At 36.3% G+C, this 20,516-nt stretch overlaps 1 protein-coding gene across 2 annotated transcripts; it reads right to left on the bottom strand.

Annotated features, from left to right (window-relative positions):
* Positions 1 to 2,638: 2,638 nt before the first annotated feature.
* On the bottom strand, positions 2,639 to 8,122 carry LOC104595074 (ruBisCO large subunit-binding protein subunit alpha). 2 transcript variants are annotated; one of them, XM_010255651.2, is made up of 8 exons: positions 7,761 to 8,122; positions 7,129 to 7,303; positions 6,467 to 6,588; positions 4,852 to 5,059; positions 4,613 to 4,758; positions 4,206 to 4,512; positions 3,623 to 4,074; positions 2,639 to 3,277 (listed from the first exon to the last, which is right to left on the bottom strand). In XM_010255651.2, the coding sequence occupies exons 1-8, from the start codon at positions 7,812 to 7,814 to the stop codon at positions 2,990 to 2,992; spliced, it is 1,752 nt and encodes a 583-aa protein (XP_010253953.1). In that variant the 5' UTR covers positions 7,815 to 8,122; the 3' UTR covers positions 2,639 to 2,989. The 2 variants fall into 2 exon arrangements, with proteins under 2 accessions (XP_010253953.1, XP_010253951.1); XM_010255649.2 differs by having other exon boundaries at positions 7,129 to 7,312; positions 7,761 to 7,939.
* Between the last annotated feature and the right edge of the window lie 12,394 nt (positions 8,123 to 20,516).

The following is a 20,516-nucleotide window of genomic DNA, read 5'->3' as shown; positions in this document are numbered from 1 at the left end:
CGACAACAACCACCAACCAGTCCGGCACGAGTAAATCATTGGCCAACACATATTGGATTGGACCAATCTGGTTCAAAATATTTATTAGATCGGATTGGACCTGGCCTGTCCGTAAAAAAAATATATTAGATTGGGTTGGATTAAGCCAATATTTGGTCCATTGATATAAGATAAGAATATATGTGTCAATGAACCGGGTTTGGATCAAAACCAATCTAAATCAAAATGAATTTGAACAGATCGGACGGCTCAAACACTGAATTGGACTGGTCCAAATTGACCCAAAACATTCATTGGATTGGACCTGACTTAAACCATTTATAATGGACTCACTTTGGACTGGATCGGATTGGACCAAATCCAGTCCAATTGACACCCCTAGTCAAGACCCAACACTGCTTTCCTGCTTCTGACCCACCCACAAGAAAGTAATCAGGCTTCTTGTATTGAGTTCGGATCATCTGCCAACAAAACACGTTCCAACTTAAACTCCCTTGATTTGTAATATGGCATGCCCAGGTTTGGGATTTTGAGCTTTACATTCCACAATCAAATAAAAATAAAAAGTTCAGAAAAGTAATTGCTGACAAAAGCCAACGATATTATGAAGCCACTGATTTGTCGTACACCAAGCGTGGGGTGCTGGGATCTTAAACAACAAGGGCTTGATGTCTAGACTGCAGAGATAAAAGAAAGAAAATCTCTCTCTCACTCTCTCTCCATCTGGGCACTACACAGAGCCGTACTTGGTCTGGCCCCTGGGCCGACCCTTTAGGACCAGTCCCTGCTCCTAAACTTGGCCATATGCGAGTACATATAACTGTTTATGGGCCTGTCACGCTTAAGTTGGGCCCGATCCCAACTGCAATACCCATGTTCTGTAGCAAAGACATGTACTGTACTTTGCCAGCAATTTGAATTTATTCCTGAGTTTGCTCAATACTGCATGGCCCGGCTCCTATCAAGTGTCAACCTTAGCAAGGGGCAAAGACATCAGAAACTGAGTGATCCTGCCCCAGTCTCAGGTTGAATGCCAAATCAACTAAGGGTGAATGGGTGATCATTTCAATTTTCAAGCTTGACCTGTAAAGCCCACAACTTTCGTGTTAAGGCCCATTATGGACCTGAATAAAGCCCACAAATTTTCAGGCGAGCTTGGGCCCAATACTTCAGGCCTATCCCCAGCGCATATAAAAACACAGGACCAGGATCCAGGCCAGGCCTGGATTGGGCCCAAGCTATAGCACTTATCATAGGTGCTAAGCCGGGCCGGTCCATGATAATTCCTATTACTGACCAAGATGGCCAGCGGCAAGTATTGAATGCTGATCATGCAGTGATATTTAATATTTAATATTAAAGAAAGAAAAGGGAATCAAGAGAGAATGTTGCGCAGAAAATAAGTAACATGATTAAATAGAAGGAATGGTGGAATAGGATTCATGTTGCCCACCCCATCCCATATAGTTGGGATATAAGGCTTTGATGATGAGTTTCAACACTTCTAGTAGTTATGGCCCAAACTTACCTTTGAGAGCTTTTTGGAAGTCTTTTTAGAAGACCTTTCAGGATTTTTAAAGATTGTTAGACCAAAAAACAGTTTTTTTTTTTTTTAATCATTTGGCAATGACACATTGGAAACCAAAGAAAACCGTGTCCCATAAAAGCTCAGGAAAGTCCAAAATGACCAAAATATAGGAAACTTCCCCTTTTTTCACCTAAAATCTTTCATTTAACAGCCCAATAGACCATGGTAGACTGATATTTACCAAACAGTTTTGAAATTTAAAGGCAAGACCTCAAAACCTCAATACATTTTTTGCATTTTGACTGTCAAAAGATCTTTCTAAAAGACCAGCAAAGGCACCTTAATAACTCAAGAATTGTTAATTTTCTTATCCCTATAAATAAAAAGAGTTATTTTAAATATCTATAAATGAAAAAGCACATTGATTGTTTACCTCTGTAAAAGATATATGTACTTCTGCCAGATGCGTTTGTGTAAGTATTTATCTCCGTAAATGAAAGACAACTAGGTTGATTTTCGTTTTTCTCTTTTTATCTCTGTAAAATAGATTGAATTGGGTACTAAAAGCTACACTTATTTTTTTAATATTTGTAAAACAGATCAAACAGGTAATCGTTTGTTTTGTAAGTTCTTATCTCTATAAAGGGCATACCCTCTTGTTATCTCATGGTAAATGAAAACAAAAAACATGGGTAATCATTTGTCTTGTTTGATCAGAACAGGGTATAACAAATCATATCTGTACATCTGTAAAACAGATGGTTTCTTTACCTTTAATTGTAAATCTGAGGCCTTTAGATCAGAATCTTGTGCATGTGCATCATGTCCATGCATGCAAATCAGGAACAAAAAACCTCATGTGCATCATGGGCCATCTCGAACAGATGGCCCATTCTGACAAATTTAAAAAATAAAAAATAAATAAAAAAACCAAAAGATAGGTTATTGACCAATTCAACAGTTTTAATGGAACCAATTCAACAGTTTTAATGGAACCAATTACCTGAACGATTCCCAAACTAAACAGTCCAACCATCCGGGTCAACAGCAATTAAAAAACATTGGTTTGCAGTGTAAATTTTACACTGGTGTAAATGCACAAGTGGAAAGTGAATGCAAATTTTGGTTTACTTTTAACTCAGATTTGGAGAACACATAAATTGGTTCAAGATATCGACATGATCGATGATGCATCATATCCGTATCCAAAACCATATATCATTTGGAAAAAGAAAAAAAGTTACAGGCTTCAAATCGATGGCAATTGGAGAGAAGAAGCTCTAGAAGGTTGATTTTTATCCAGTTATTTTATCTTTGGCAACCTGGTTTTCATACAAAAATTCCCGCACGAATATGAAATTCCATGCCACATTCAACCAGAAGTGGCTGCCCTCAATAACCCTCAGCCTAATAATGCATGCTGCCTCTGGCTCTGACGTTTAACCAAAAAAAAGAGTGGAATTATACAGTGAGACCTTGAGGAGGTGCAGCGACGGGAGCCTTGGGCTTGGGCTTCTCCACCACGATGGCCTGAGTGGTAAGTACCATTCCTGCCACGGACGCAGAATTCTGAAGTGCACACCTCGTAACCTTAGCCGGGTCAATAACCCCTGCCTCCATCAAGTTGTCGTATTTATCTGTCATGGCATTGTATCCCACCTCCCACTCCGCTTCCTTGATCTTCTCTACAACTACTTCACCCTCCACCCCTGCATTGTGGGCTATCAAGGAAGCAGGTGCTACCAAAGCCTGCAAAACACATTCACATCAGAACCCACCAAGGAAAGAGAATTAAATCAAGCAAATGCCCGTCTCACAAGGACAATGGCATGATGGAAGTTCTTGATTGCCTACCGTCTCCAATATATATAGTATCTAGCTTTGGGTGCCTAATGGAAAGCTCACTTAAAAGGCTTCATTTGGGAAGAGTTCAAATACAAATATCCTCGGTGCAAAACCTTGTATATGGTCCATATATATAAACCTTGTATTTGCACTCTTCCCTTGAGGTTCTATTCCAACCCTAACAAAGCAGTTCCTCGTTAAGCAATACAGTATAGAGATGAAATCTTCTGTTCTCTGTCATATATTTACCTTCTGGACAATGTCTGCACCTAGCCGTTCATCAGCGTCTTCAATTTTGCCCTTAATTGCAGGGACATGTGTTGAGAGGTGAACCAATGCTGCGCCTCCTCCTGGTACAATCCCTTCCTCTATGGCTGCAAAAGTGGCATTCTTGGCATCCTCAATTCGAAGCTTGCGATCTTCAAGCTCGGTCTCAGTTGCAGCTCCAACCTTTATAACAGCAACTCCACCAGACAGCTTGGCAATTCTCTCAGCCAATTTCTCAGAGTCATAAACAGAGTCTGTCTCGGCCAATTCCTTTTTTAATTGTGCAACTCTAGCTTGAATCTCATCCTTGGATGCAGCATCAGCAATAATGGTGGTTGAGTCCTTGGTGATGGTCACCTTTCTTGCCACACCAAGTTGCTCAACAGAGGTATTCTCAACAAGTAACCCCAGATCACTAGCTTGGTACTCACCTCCTTAAGGTGGGAAAAACAAGGATTGCTAAATCAGTACTGATTATATATAAATGCATCACATTTCAACAGCCATTTAAGAAAATACCAAACTTCACTTCCTAAGTATTCCACACTGGAAGAGAAACAAGTACCTGTTACAATTGCAATATCTTGAAGGAGAGCCTTACGCCTCTCACCAAAACCAGGTGCTTTAATAGCAGCTACATTAAGAATACCACGTAGCTTATTTACAACAAGAGTAGCCAAGGCTTCCCCAGTGACATCTTCAGCTATAACGAGTAGAGGAGCTCTTAGCTGTGTAGTCTTCTCCAACAGAGGAATTATGTCCTTTATTGTTGAAATCTTCTGATCAGTCACCAAGACCTTTGCATTCTCAAATTCAACAATCATTTTCTCAGGGTTTGTGACAAACTGTGGTGAAATGTAACCACGGTCAATCTGCAGACAAGTCCAAAAAGCAACATCAAGGGGAAACCCCACATGCATCATATAATTAACAGAGACAAATGGAGCTTGGAACACGCTAAAAGATACAGACCCCCATTCCTTCTTCCACCTCTATAGTTGTCTCAAAGGATGATGAAGATTCAATGGATAAAACACCATCAGGTCCAACCTTATCAATTGCATCAGCAACCATAGTCCCAATGGTATCATCATTGCCAGCAGAGATGGAAGCAACAGCTGAAGAAATAAAAACAAATATTTGGTATAAGAATGAATCAGACAACATTAGAAAATGCAAAATAACTTGAAGAAATAAAAAATAGCAATTACCTTTAATATCATCACGCCCCTTAACAGGCCTAGCTTTCTTCTCCAACTCATCCACCAGGCCTTGTACTGTCTTGTCAATCCCTCTCTTGATTGAGACAGGGTTTGCACCAGAAGTAACACTCAATAAGCCTAGTTTGATAATTTCACGTGCAAGAACTGATGCTGTTGTTGTCCCATCACCAGCAGAGTCATTAGTTTTACTTGCAACCTTCAACCCAGAATAAACAGTATCAATACAGAGATCATCCGTAGGCTCCAAATCTCCAATAGTTATAGCATCCAACAATTTAGTTATGCCATTCAAGTTTGTTTCAACCACTACTAAAAGAAGCTCAGGATGCATCTGGATATCACCTTTAATAAAACTTAAATAACATCAAGAAAAGGAGCATTAATACAATTTTGCATAGATAAAAGTATGAAAACAGAATTAGACACGGACTCAATGACCAAAATTCTGTTGTGAAAAGCATTTGATGACTCTTATGCTTTCCTACTTCTAAATAAATACAACTTCAACCTTAATCTTTCCATTATGGGACTGCTCTCCCACCTGTAAATCAAGAATAATCAGATTTTGTTCCATTCTTATACCAACCCCTTCATTGTCCAAGTTGTCAGACTAACCAAATATCTGTTAATGTTCTTGCTTTCCTTTTTAATTGGCTTGGACCCACATGAATAGCCTGGGGAAATGAGGTGGAAATAACGACAGAAAAACAAGGTTGTCTAATTTTCAAAAAATCAGTTTCCAGTAAATTGGACAACCTTTTCTTTACCATAAATCAATTATCCAGGAAGAGTTGCAGAGGTGAACCCTATCTCTCTTTCTTGTCTTGATAAATCCCTTTTCACTCCCTACAAATAAAACAACCTTCTAAATGGCTCATTCCTTGCTGCCCCACCCACCTGTTGTACAAGCAACAGATTACAATGAACAAGGTGGTATCACATCAAAGTTTACCTCAACCTCAAATCAACAAAAAATGCAGGTTATCTGGGTAATCCAGTAGTTTCAAATTAGGCCGTTGTCAGGTAATGCCAATACGAAACCAACCTGCCTTAAACCAAGAAATGCTACACATTCCCAGAACCACCAAGTTGTTCACTTGACATTCTGATCCATTAACAACAGAAATATTTTAAGTTTTTAACTCCATTCAGAAACTCGACAGAATGATAAGGCAGAGTATCAGACATTATATGCCACTAAAAAAACATTTAAAACTATAAAATATTACATACAGTAAAAACACAACATAACATTTTAGAAAATAAAACAGTTTCCAACTAATACACTTGAAATTTTTCTTTAAGTAATCATCAAGTGGTATAAAAAATCAATTTTTAACTTGTCCTATTTTGATGGCTGCCACCAATGAACTTAAAAGGCAAGGTAGCGTTTATATTGTGTCTGATGAATATGAAGGAAATACATTTAAATCCTGCACAGCCCATCAGTCAATATGCATGAGATATGGACAAAACAACAGGCACACTTGGGCCAACCCCTGCCAATATTGTCTTTACATTCATTATAATAAAAAAAGTCGCTTATTACAAGTCATTGCCCAATGCAACATCTGCAAAGAAAAATAAACTGAAGAGACCATACCTCCCTTATGAGAGCGGCACCAGCATTTTCCATGGCATCCGCAAGCTCAATAGCCCGAGCAATTGTTACCCCATCATTCACTACTTTAGGGCTCCCAAACTCATCCAAGACCACATTCCTTCCTTCAAAAGTCAAAACATAACAAAAAAAACAGTAGTTTAATCCAACTGCAATATCACTGTCAAATACCATAAGGCTAAATAAGAAGGGCAAGCCACCCCACCATGAACAGACATAAAAAACTCAAACTACAGAGTTACAGAAATATCCATAGTTCCATACAAGATACCGTATACATCAATCCGCTATTAATAATAAAGATGGAACCTTACTATTGATAGTTTTATTAACCAATGCATAAACGACGAAATGCATCATCTGGAGAAAGAAGCAAAATCATGGACCTAGAATGGCAAGAACTTTCATCCGAGATAATATCATGCTTGCACATCAAACTAACCTATCCAAATAAAAGGGAGAAAGCATCAACCCCTCCAACGGGTAATCCACTCAAGTGCACCTAGCTCAATTAGCAATATATTTACAAAGTACTATGGTTTGCTAACCACCCTCGGTCCCACGCCCAAAATAAATAATTTTAGGGTAAATAAGACGATGAAACAGAGATTTGAGAACAAATAAAAACAGAATATAAAGAATACCTCTAGGACCAAGAGTAACTCCCACAGCATCAGCAAGCTTATCAATACCGGCTTGAAGTGCTGTCCTTGAACTTTGATCATAAGCAACTTCCTTTGCAGCACGCACAACAAATCTACGGTTACCCGGCTTGTAGTTCGACTTTAGCCCCTGATTCACCCTCCTCCTCAAGCTCTCCTGCATCAACTTAACATAAGTAAACAAAGATACATTTTTGTAAATATCAAGTGACACCATGAACAATTAAACAGCATTCCAAACTCCAAAGCGAAGCAAATAGAACCACAAAAGCTACTTAAGAAGGCCAAGCAACAGGACCCATATAAATGAGAATTGAATACATTCCCAACGTTCTTTCAAGACACTAAAAAAAGCCCCGAACCAAAATATCTCGTAGCTTCAACGTTTAATCAAAACCAAACATCTTAGAGGGTTTTCCATGCCAAAACTAAACTAAAGAACGATAAAATTCCTAAAAAAATTTGCAAATGTTAAGTCAGAAAGATAAGTTCAACGCGAAAAAATTTGCAAATGTTAAGTCACAACAATTATATCCACAACTAAGGTACAGAATTCGTGCTAAATCATTTGCAGAGGGAAAGAAAAGGAGATAAACGTGTTAGAGATGGAATACCTGTTTAGGAGAACCAAGAACTGATGCAGTCGAGATGGCATTTGCTGACGCCATTATCACTGAATCAATATCTCAGAAACGGGAGGAAATTAGGAAGGAGAAGGCTTATGAAGGTTTCTTCAGCTCAGGAGCTGGTGAGTTGTGTATGCTTGATAGGAGTGTGGATAAGAAATGCAGGCTTTCGTATTAGGGCTTTTATATCGCGACGACGGAGTTTCCAGAAGATTCCTCGCCGTCGATACTTCGAGAACCGTTCACCAGTCACCACACCACTACACTACCAAATCTGCGCCCTTATGTTCTCTCTTTTGCTAAACTGCGCATATGTTGTGATCTTAACTTTCAACGCACGCCATTTACCTTGCTTGTTTTTGGTTTTTAATTAGGCTTCGTTTGGATCCGGTGTACTGATCACGTTTTACATTCAATCGTATATATAGGTGCACATGGTTTTCAAAACCGAACTGGACCAGACAGTTGGATCGGAAAAATTGGGAATCGGTCAGGTCCGTTTTACCCTATAATCGTTATTTCCCTAAAAATTGTAGATTTGGTCAGCAAACCATTGATTTGGACGGTTTGAACTGTTCAACGATTTGGTCAGCTTTTATTTATTTTTTTTTAATTTTTTATTTTTTTTGTTAGAATGGAACGTCCATTCGATTCGAACAGTTGGACCATCCGACCCAAGAACTAGACCCCTGACCAGTTCGTTGTCCGGTTCGGTTTTAAAAACCTTGGGTGACCATTTCATTTTAAAAGCCGTGATAAAAAGTGTAAAGTTTTACATCAATAAAATTGATGTAGTATTTATTAGAGGAAATATCTTAGTAAATATTTTCTATACATTCTACAATCAATTGTAATCCCTTGTAATTAGTTGTAATCCCTTAACTTTAGGTAATCTTCCCATTATCTTTGTAATTTGGATAACTAACCAATACTCACTCCCGTGTATATATTTCTCACGTAATCAAAGAGAAAGCCAAGCCATTATTTCTTCCTCTCTGTATTCTCAATCTCAACATGGTATCAAGAGCCTAACTTCATCCTTGGGCCGTCTCCCCTCTTTTTTCAGAAAACCTTGCCTTCATCCTTTTTCTTTCTTAATGGCGTCCGACATGTCTTCCTCCTTCACCAATGATCCCATCACCATCCAAAACACTCAAGATCCTCAACATCTCTTGCTCACCATCAATCTTTCCAACATCACCAAACTTTCTTCTACAAACTACCTCACATGGAGTCTTCAAATTCAATCCCTTCTACAGGGGTATGATCTTCATCACTTTATCGATGGCTCGCAACCGACTCCACCGCCTACCATCACCGTCAATGATGTTTCAACCCCAAATCCAGCACATACCACTTGGAAACGTCGAGATCGCTTAATCTTTAGTGCTCTCCTTGGTGCTATTTCTGTTCCCCTGCAGCCACTCATTGCCCGAACCACTTCATCACGTGAAGCATGGACTACCTCGGCCACCACATATGCAACACCATCTCGTGGCCACATCAAACAATTAAAGGAACAATTGAAAAGATGCACCAAGGACTCCAAATCCATTAATGAATATATGCAAGCTATCAAGACTCGACCCGATGAACTTGCTTTACTCGGTAAACCGCTTGATGATGAGGACCTTGTTGATCGGGTTCTTGACGAACTTGGTGATGAATACAAGTCCATTGCAGATGTTGTCAATGCACGTGAGACTCCTATCTCCTTCGCTGAACTCCACGAAAAACTACTCAATAAGGAAGCCTCTCTTCAGTCTCAGCAATCTGCTTCTTTTTCCCTTCCGGTAACGGCAAATCCAACGGCATAGAGGAATCGTCACAATTGGCTCCCCAACTTGTCATCTTCCAGTTCCCCACAATATTCCACCACCACTGATCAACGCCAACCCAAGCCTTATCTTGGTCGTTGTCAAGCCTGTGGTGTTCAAGGACACACTACCAAGCGCTGCCCCATGTTTCGGCTCGTATCCCATCAACCATCACTGGCTCCCCATCCACAAGGCCACCAAGGACCTCACCCATCCATTCCATGGCAACCACGTGCCAATCATGCTGTTCTTGGCACCGACCCTACTCCTACTTGGCTGCTGGATAGTGGAGCATCTCACCATGTGACTTCCGACCTGAGTAATCTCTCTTTGCACAGCCCATACCAAGGCACTGATGACGTCATGATCGGCGATGGCTCGGGTCTTCAAATCACCTACACCGGTTCCACTACTATACCTACTTCATCTCGTACCATTACATTACATAATGTCCTTTGTGTTCCCTCCATGAAAAAGAACTTAATTTCTATTTATCAACTTTGTATCAGTAATCATGTTTCCATTGAATTCTCGCCCTCTACTTTTCATGTGAAGGATCTCAACACGGGGGCAATCCTACTGACGGGTCAACCTAAAGATGGCGTATATGAGTGGCCGGCTTCGTCTTCCTCTTCCTCACCATTACTTGCATTCTCCAGTGTCAAGACCACTTCGTCCGAGTGGCACTCTAGATTAGGACATCCATCGTTTGATATTATGAAAAACATTGTCTCTAAGTTTTCTTTACCACTATCAAATTCATTTTCCTCTCCAAGCAATTGTATTGTTTGTTCATGCAATAAAAGTCATAAATTCCCGTTTCATTCTTCAACCTTAACCTCTTCTCATCCTCTTGAAATTATCTTCTCCGATGTATGGACTTCCCCTATTTATTCTGTTGATGGTTTCAAATATTATGTTATTTTTGTTGACCATTATACACGATACACGTAGTATTATCCACTCAAACAAAAATCCGGTGTGTATGATGTGTTCATACGCTTCAAAGCATTAGTTGAAAACCAATTCAAACATCGGATTGTCACCCTCTACTCCGATAATGGTGGTGAATATCAAGCTCTTAAAAACTTTCTCTCCACCAACGGCATCTCACATCTCACCACGCCACCACATACACCGGAACACAATGGTATCTCCGAACGTTATCATCGTCACATTGTTGAAACCGGTCTATCTCTCCTCACTCATGCATCCATGCCTCTGTCTTACTGGACCTATGCCTTTGCCACTGTTGTTTATCTCATCAATCGTATGCCCACACCCACTTTAAATCTCTCTTCTCCCTTTGAGACAATCTTCGGCTCTCCACCCAACTACACCAAACTTCAAGTATTCGGTTGTTTGTGTTATCCTTGGCTTCGCCCTTACTCTCAACATAAACTTGATTCTCGTTCCACTCCGTATGTTTTTCTTGGCTACTCTCTCACACAAAGTGCCTATATCTATCACGACCTGTCTACCTCTAAAACATACATTTCCCATCATGTCAAATTCATTGAACAATCCTTTCCCTTTGCCTCTCATCAATCCCATCTCCCGCATCCCACACAAGATGATCTATCACAATGGCTTCCACCGGTCACAATTTTTCCCACGACAAGACGCTCACTTATTACGCCATCCCCTGCGGATTCCCCGTGCAACAACCCATCTTCCCACACCAGAACAGTCAACCGTCCCCACTCACCTATAACAGTTGATCGCTCTTCCCCTGAACCAAACACCATTCCGCCCTCTCATTCTTCTACTATCCTTCCCTCTCAACCTGCCCACCAAAACACACATCCCATGATCACTAGAGCCAAAAACAACATTCAAAAACCCCTCACCAAAATGAACCTTTCTACTATTCTTCATCAATCCTCTACCCTTGAACCTTGTACCATTACCCAAGCCCTCAAAGATACTAAATGGCGACAAGCTATGTATGATGAGTTTGATGCTCTTGTTCGAAATGGCACCTAGAAGCTTGTTCCTCCTACTTCTGTGCAGAATCTTGTAGGATGTAAGTGGGTTTTTCGTACTAAACGACTTCTGGATGGTTCTGTTGACAGGTACAAAGCCAGATTAGTTGCCAAAGGATTTCATCAGCGCCCTGGAGTAGATTATCATGACACCTTCAGTCCAGTTGTCAAACCTACTACAATCCGTCTAGTCCTAAGCTTGGCTGTCAGTCGTGGCTGGTCGTTACGACAGTTGGATGTTAATAATGCCTTTCTTCAGGGTCATCTTTTGGAAGATGTCTACATGGCTCAACCTCCAGGATTTATTGATCAAGACAATCCCACGCATGTCTGCAAATTAAAGAAGGCCATCTATGGACTTAAGCAAGTTCCACGGGCGTGGTACTATGAACTTTGTCAATTTCTCCTTCAGTCTGGGTTCATAAACTCATTGCTATCAGCTCTCTGTTTTTTCTCCATTCCGGTGACTACTATATTTCTCCTTGTTTATGTGGATGGCATTATTGTCACAGGTAACAGTCATCATTCTATTCAATGCTTCGTTGATCTACTGGCACAACGGTTTCCGATGAAGGATCTTGGTGCCTTATCATACTTTCTGGGTATTGAGGTTCTCACTACTTCTTTTGGTATGGTTCTTACTCAACGTCGCTATATCACTGACCTTCTTGCTAGGACAAATATGTCCGGTGCAAAACCTGTGGCTACACCTCTTGCTACAGATGGTACTCTATCTCTTTACTCCGGTACAACTCTCATTGATCCCACTGAATACAGGAATATTGTTGGCAGTCTCCAGTACCTTTGTTTAACGCGCCCAGACATTGCCTATGCTGTCAACAAGCTTTCCCAATTTATGCATTGTCCAACGTCTAAACACTGGAATGCTGTAAAATGATTGCTTCGCTATTTGTGTGGCACATTGACTCATGGATTATTTCTTCCTAAGGAAAATTCACTATCTTTGCATGCCTTCTCCGATGCTGACTGAGCTGGCAACAAAGATGACTATACTTCTACAAGCGCTTACATTGTTTATCTTGGTCGTCACCCCATTTCTTGGTCATCCAAGAAACAACGTACAGTTGCCCGATCGTCAATCGAAGCTGAATATCGATCAGTTGCTGCTACTGCTTCTGAAATTAATTGGATTTGTTCTCTTCTTACGGAACTTGGTGTTACTCTTCCCACCTCCCCGATCATCTATTGTGACAATGTGGGAGCTACTTACCTCTGCTCCAATCCAGTCTTTCACTCACGAATGAAGCATGTAGCAATTGACTATCATTTCATTCGGGATCAGGTACAATCAGGTGCCCTTCGAGTTGCTCATGTCTCCTCTGAAGATCAATTTGCTGACGCCCTTACAAAACCGCTTGCTCGTAAGCGCTTCAATATGCTTCGGGTCAAGATTGGTGTCTCCTCCGGAGCTCCATCTTGAGGGGGCATATTAGAGGAAAGATCTCAGTAAATATTTTCTATATGTTCTACAATCAATTGCAATCCCTTGTAATTAGTTGTAATCCCTTAACTTTAGGTAATCTTCTCATTATCTTTGTAATTTGGGTAACTAACCAATACTCACTCCCGTGTATATATTTCTCACGTAATCAAAGAGAAAGTCAAGCCATTATTTCTTCCTCTCTATATTCTCAATCTCAACAGTATTTCCATCGATTATCGATGTAAAACTTTATGCTTGATGAGGTTTTACATTGATTCACGATGTAAAACTCCACTCCATCCAAACGCACGCAAAATTGAACCAAAGTGGAGTTTTATGTCAATCATAATCACACTCTCCTTCCAAATGCCTACAAAACCAAACCAATGTAAATTTTACATTGGTTCTTGATTTACATCGCATCCAAATGTAGCCTGAGGGGTGCACCTTGAGCCTTTTTTTTTCAAATTGAACTGGTAGTATCGATTTTTGGAAAACCGGTAATCAAAGTCGAACTAAAGTTGATCGGTTTCGGTTAACCATCAATTTGATTCGTCAATTTTTCAATTTTTTTTTATTTTCATAAATAATATAATAAATATAAAATATTATATTATAAATAATAAATAATATATTATAAATCTATATAATGCATATATATTCATTTATAATATATAGATAATATAAAATATATATTATACATATATAATATAAATATATGTATATTGGTCGGTTCGGTTAACTGTCGGTTTTTTATATTGGTTAACTAAAACCGGATCGGTATCTTCAATTTTCAAAAATACTGAACCGATTTGTTCGATTAACTGGAATTTTCAGTTTGATCTTGTCAGTTTGATTCAATTTTTCAGTTTTACATGATCACCCCTAGACTTACTAACCCACATTGTTTAGAAATTGCCTCAAAATACTCCAAGTTTTCTGATAATTGACTAAATTCGCCCCTACCACTAACCTTTATTAATGAAAAGATGGAGAAGACTATTTTGTGTATCGTTGTTTTTATATTTTCAAAATGAAACTTTTGAATAAACTTGCAACATTTAAATAACACCTTGTTGGTCTTGATTTAATAATAACACTTTGCTAGTTTTCTCCTAATGGAAAACTTTCTCTATTGGCAATGATTTCCAATGGATAAAAATGTCCAATGAAACCATCTACAACCCAAAAATTAGATAGAATCATCTTTCTTTTTTGTTGTTGCAAAGACCTCTGAACAGGTGAACATGAGGGGTCATCTCCCACCTAAAAACTGGATTTTGAGAATGTCATCTTAGCTCTAATTACTAGCAACATGTGCATCTGCTTCAATATTACAAGAAACTGTGGAAAAATTCCCTTCAACTGAGTAAAGGTTTAATGTTGTGTTCTTGTTTTAAAGGTGAATGTTGAGTTTTATTTTGAAATTTTGAAGAATAATGGAGGGAAAAATCGACCACCACAGAGAGTAATATTGGGTTTTAAAAAATTTTGAATGGATTGTGATGGAATGTTAACAAACAATAATAGCAGGGGAGGATTTAATTAATTATCATAAAACTTAAGGGTACTTTAAGACAATTTCTAAATAATAGGAGTAAAGTTAGTTAATTTCCTAAAACTTAGTGGTGCTTTAAAAGATTTTCCCTTCTATTTATTCATTTCTAACAATAGGGATCGAGTTGACCTCAACTCGAATCAGGTCCAAGGTTCGAAGTGTCAATATGATGTCGAACATATCATAGTGTATCTTTAGGTCTCAAAACAATTATTATAAAGGATTTTAATATTTTGGCTTTATAACATTTTAATGTGTGGTTTTACAAGTCTCTTATCAAATTATTAAAACAATTATAATTTTATTGAGCCAAAAGTTTCAAATTTTGCATACTTTGAACCATGATTAAACTCCCAATCCTAACCCTAATGTTCTCTTTGGTTTGGATTTAGCACGTTTTTTTTGTTAAGATCTTACTTCTTGGATTGAAAATTTGTAATTTGAAATTAAAGCTCACTTTGCCTCATCAGGCTTCAATAAAAGAAAGAAAAACAAAATAAAATAAAACTCACTTCATCATCATTGCATGTAAATGAATGGCACATATTAAGGAGAAACAAAAGCTAAATAGCAAAGATGGAAAAATCTATGATACCAGAAAGACATGATACTAGAAGAGCTTTGATCAATCAAAGCATCCTATAAATTTTGATGAATACCACTTGATTGATCATCTCTTTTATGATACTAATTGATTGCCTATAAATTTTTCCCGCATCATATCTTTTTGATATTATAAGAAGATCTAAGTAAAGATATATAGATATATAAAGATATAGTTTCAGGTGTTATAAGAGTATATACCATATACAAGATTGGGAAGAATGGAAATACAAATATATACCATATACAAGGTTTTGCACTATAGATGTATTTGCATTCTTCCCAAATTGAACTTTAAGTCAAAATTGTTAATATATAAGATACATGCATTCAATTGCATATGTACCTACATACATATACATAGATATGCACACTTATATGATTTTTATATACACAAAGATATATATATATATATATATATATATATATATATATATATATGCCTACATATTGTCGGGGGTATACAGACCTGGTGAACATGTGAAACTCATGTACATTCCTTCTTTCCGGGAGACCAACCCATCCTCTGTATTGACTTTTGACTTTTGAACCCATACAAAACTTTATGTCAATTGTCAAAAAATTCAATCATCAAATTCAGATCAGTTTCAATATCGCCTTACTTATGATCTAACACCGAAATGAATTCCAATCAGTTCAGCGTCCCGTGGAATCAATGATGAAGTGGCCAGTATTAAATTTATGAGCCCCACTGTAAAAGGAGTCCCCATCTCTTGCCCACGAGAAATCTACCCACATTTATCGTAACCATAAATGGAGACTATCTTATCCTCTGCATAGTATTATGTAGGGGGAGATGTTCCTAATTCACAGGGTGTAGTGTATTGTAGGTAGGTGTGGGCAAAAGACCCGGAATCTTATAGGAGATGTGAATCCCAGGTATTTAATATTAGCTTGGAATCTTATCATTGGTTACACAACTCGCTAAATAGTTAAAGCTTTCAGCTAAACTTTGTTCTTTATAGGGGTGTAAATGATTAGATTCGAGATCCGATCCTATTTGATTGAATTTGGATTACCCCTGATTGGATTTTCGAATGAGATTGGATACAGATCACCCATATCCAATCCAAGAAGATCTGATCTGATGTATCATATATTTATAAATATAAATATATTTGTTATTTATTTATTTATAAATATATTATTTATATTATATTTTTATAAATTTGTTATATTATTTATTTTTTATAAAAAACATGTATATATATAATGAAAATAATTAAAAAATACTTATATTTTTTGTTTTTTCTTTATTTAAATTGGTATGTTTTATTTTTTCTTTTAATAATTTATTAATTTAAAAAAAAACAAGTCATATCAAATAAAATCCGATATGATTCAAATTCAGATCAAGTCCTATCAAATCTGATTGAATCTTCAGATCAGATCAGATCCAACATGAACAATATCAGATCGAATTTGAACATACCCTTTTTTAAATCTGATCCGATCCGTTTACATCCCTAGCTCGCTCAAGATACTTATGAAGCTAAATGACATGCCTTGAGAGCAGACTATCAGAAAGACAAGAGGAGGAGGAAGATAAACAGTTTTGTATATGTTATTAGACGTGTGGAGAATGGTGCAGCTTGTATACACTCAGGATTTCCTACCCACTGTGAATTGAAGCCATACGTCTCTATTATGAATTGAGAGATGTATGACTCCAATTCACTAGGGATAAAAAGTGGGTAAGAAAAATGAGTAAGAAATCTGGGCTCGCTTGTATAAATAGGAAGAATACAAGCTCTTAGTCAGAGAAGATAAAACTAGATGAAGCTTAGAAAATATTTAAATTCTATCATAAACGTGATATAATGTAAACAGGTTTATGAATGTTTTGGCACACCGTATAGCGTACTGCATATTCAGTATTTCATGAGGGAAACGTTGGACAGTTTCAGCTCATTCACGAGGGTATGGATGTAAACTTGTTTCAGAATATAATTTTTCGTTTTTCGTTTGATCGTTTGAATCCAAATTTGAGAAAACGGTCATGCTTTACAACAATTCTCGGATCTAATGATGCCAGTGCGTAGTAAATTTGGAAGAATCCTCAACTCTATTTGTTCTCTTTTGTTTGTAGATTCTTATAAATTTTAACTCTTTTTTCTTAATTTTTTTTTTTTGGAATTGACAACAAGACGATGAAGCAATATCTCATTGAACAACGTTCCCTTCAGACATGCTGTACAACAATTTCTTCTTAAAACTTGGGTAATTCATCTTTAAAAAAAAAAAAAAAACAAAGTTAGATTTATTCATTAATTCATATTTGGGATACTAATCCAAGGGGTCAAATACACAGTAGAACCTGAACTAACGACAAGAGAAATATAGCCATTACTGTAAATAACATTGATCTAATCATCCAATCGACTATTACATTTGATACAATTATATATGGCCGAATTATAGTAAGCTATTTTTTATGACTACTAGTGGAATGGCCCGTGCAATGCACAGGATATTTGATAGTAATGGTAATGTTTGACTATGCTTTTACATCTCGGGCATAAATGAAAGTCCACATACCATTCAAGTCCTAAGACAATTATATAATACATAAAAAAGACTATTCTCACAAAATGCCAAGATATGAATTTTATAATTATAAAATGTTGGTTGCAAATGCATCAGATTGAAACATTAATGCACCAAATCAATTATAAAATTACATTCAACAACATTATATATAGATAAAGTTCATCTCAATGAAACACATAATTTATGGAGAATAAGAGATGCCACTCTTAACCGATCTCCTGTTTTGTAATAACTTAAAACCTAAGAAAATAATTACTATTAATGGTTAGAAGTAAACTAAGCTATTATGTTAATTTATTCAATTAACTATTGAATAGCAGAAGTCATTATCTAAGATTACTAATAAATAACTTACATTTAAGCCTAAAAACATTTTCTTCTTACATTTTAACTAAAAATGAAATAAAGAAATTAGTTGGAAGCAAAACTTATCAACCAACCACTAGAGTAACATGTATGCAAACACCTTTTAGGCACGTTGATCACGTCCGCACATTTGTCCAAGAATAAAACAATTGGACGATTCATAATGTGTCACAGTGTTACATACGACTGAGGAAATGAGTTGCAGGCCCTACTTAACAACCACACACATGATAACATATAGTCCCCGTGGCCAAATGCCCTTATAAGACGTGGGCCCAACTGACAAACATGTTTAGGGCCCATGGAATGAATTTTGTTTTGTATTTTTGTGTAATTTCTGTTATTTTTCATCAATTTTTATGATTTTCTAATTTTTTTGTGTATTTCTTTGTTTTTTGTAATTTATATTATTTTCCTCATTTTCTATGTTTTGTATAATTATTTTGCATTTTTTATTTTTTCTTTAATTTATGTTATTTTCTACATTTTCTATCTTTATTTGTATATTATGTATTATTTATAGTTATACTTTTCAAGAATTTATGTATTATGTGAAAATTTAATGGGTTGGGCAGGTTGGGTTGGGTTGAACCCAAAATGGGTCATGCACCCCTCATATAAAATTGGGATATGTTGGAAAAACAAAAAAACTAAAGGGTAGAATTGGTATGGAAAACCAAAAAACTACTATCATGCACCCCTCATATAAAATTGGGATATGTTGGAAAAACCAAAAAACTAAAGGGTAGAATTGGTATGAAAAATCAAGGTCTTTCGACCACACTAATTGAATCATTCTCATTTTTTATATATGGTAGTAGATATAAATTCTTATTTTTATTCTACAATTTTGGTTCATTTTTCTGTAATTTATGGTTTTTCTTTTTTTTTTGTGATTTATGCTTTGTTCTTCAATTTCTATGATTTTTTATATTTTTTTTGTAAATTTCTCTATGTTTCTTTGTTTTTATATATGGCAGTAGATATAAATTCTTATTTTTATTCTACAATTTTGGTTCATTTTTCTGTAATTTATGGTTTTTCTTTTTTTTTTTTGTAATTTATGCTTTGTTCTTCAATTTCTATGATTTTTTAAATTTTTTTTGTAAATTTCTCTATGTTTCTTTGTTTTTATGTAATTTATATTATTTTCTTCATTTTTTTGTGTTTTTTCACAATTATTTTGCAATGACAATATATGCAATGAGAAAAAAATAGAAAGTTGAGGGTAAAGTTGGAAGGTAAAATCAGGGTTTTTTGACCAAACCAATTACAACATTCTCATTTTTCGGTATGGTATAGATTTGTAATTTATGTTATTTTTCTTCAATTTTTATGATTTTCTTTATTTTTTGTAAATTTTCTATGTATTTCCTTGTCTTTTGTAATTTATATTATTTTTCATTTTATGTGATTTTTATAATTATTTTGCAATGACATATATATAATGGGAAAAAAAAGAAAGTTGAGGGTAAAGTTGAAAAGTAAAATCAGGGTGTTTTGACCAAACCAATTGCAACATTCTCATTTTTTTAGTACGGTACAGAAATTTCTATGAATTTTTATATTTTTTTAGTAAATTTTCCATGCATTTCTTTGTTTTTTTGTAATTTATATTATTTTCTTCATTTTTTGTTCTTCATAGTTATTTTGCATTGGCAATATATACAATGGGAAAAAATAGAAAGGTGAGGGTAAAGTTCAAAAATAAAATCAAGATTTTTAAAACCGAACCAAACAATGAACCAATCAAGGGTCTAGTTCTTGGATCGAACGATCCAACCGTTCAAACCGAACGAACGACCCATTCTAACAAAAAAAGAAAAATTTAAAAACAAAAACAAAAACCGACCAAACCATTGAACAGTTTGAACCGGTCAATTGGTTTGCAATTGACCAAACTAATTGCAACATTCTCATTTTTTAGTACTAAATTAATATTAATATTAATTCAATAAGAGGTGTCTTTTGTATTCTTTTCAAGTTTTAGTGTTTAGATGATTTCACATGCACTATGTTAATCCTATGTGAGGTTCATGAATTTTTACTTTTTATTCTAAATATCTGAGTGAATTTATAAAATAATTGACATATATATGATTGCAACAAAAACATAAATAACGACAGATTATTGGTTATGGGATCTCCAATTACCATTTAGCAGTCCTTATATTTCATGTGTAATTGATGAGAATTTATGAATGATTGCAATGAGTTAGTTGAAAATAGCATGTAGCAACAAGGTCAGCACCGGAGAGTGCATGTGGCCATTAATGATAAGATCAAATACTTGAATGATCAAAAAAGAAAACTGGAAAACAAAAATTATTGAGGGTAAAGATGAAAAGTAAAATCAAGATACAACCATGTTACCAGTTTGCATTTTCATTTTTTATCATT

The sequence above is a fragment of the Nelumbo nucifera genome, chromosome 2 (genome assembly GCF_055504915.1).
Source record: "Nelumbo nucifera cultivar China Antique chromosome 2, China Antique-T2T, whole genome shotgun sequence".
NCBI lineage: Eukaryota > Viridiplantae > Streptophyta > Magnoliopsida > Proteales > Nelumbonaceae > Nelumbo > Nelumbo nucifera.
The sequence above is the reverse complement of the archived record's forward strand: the minus strand, read 5'-3'. Positions and strand labels throughout refer to the sequence as shown.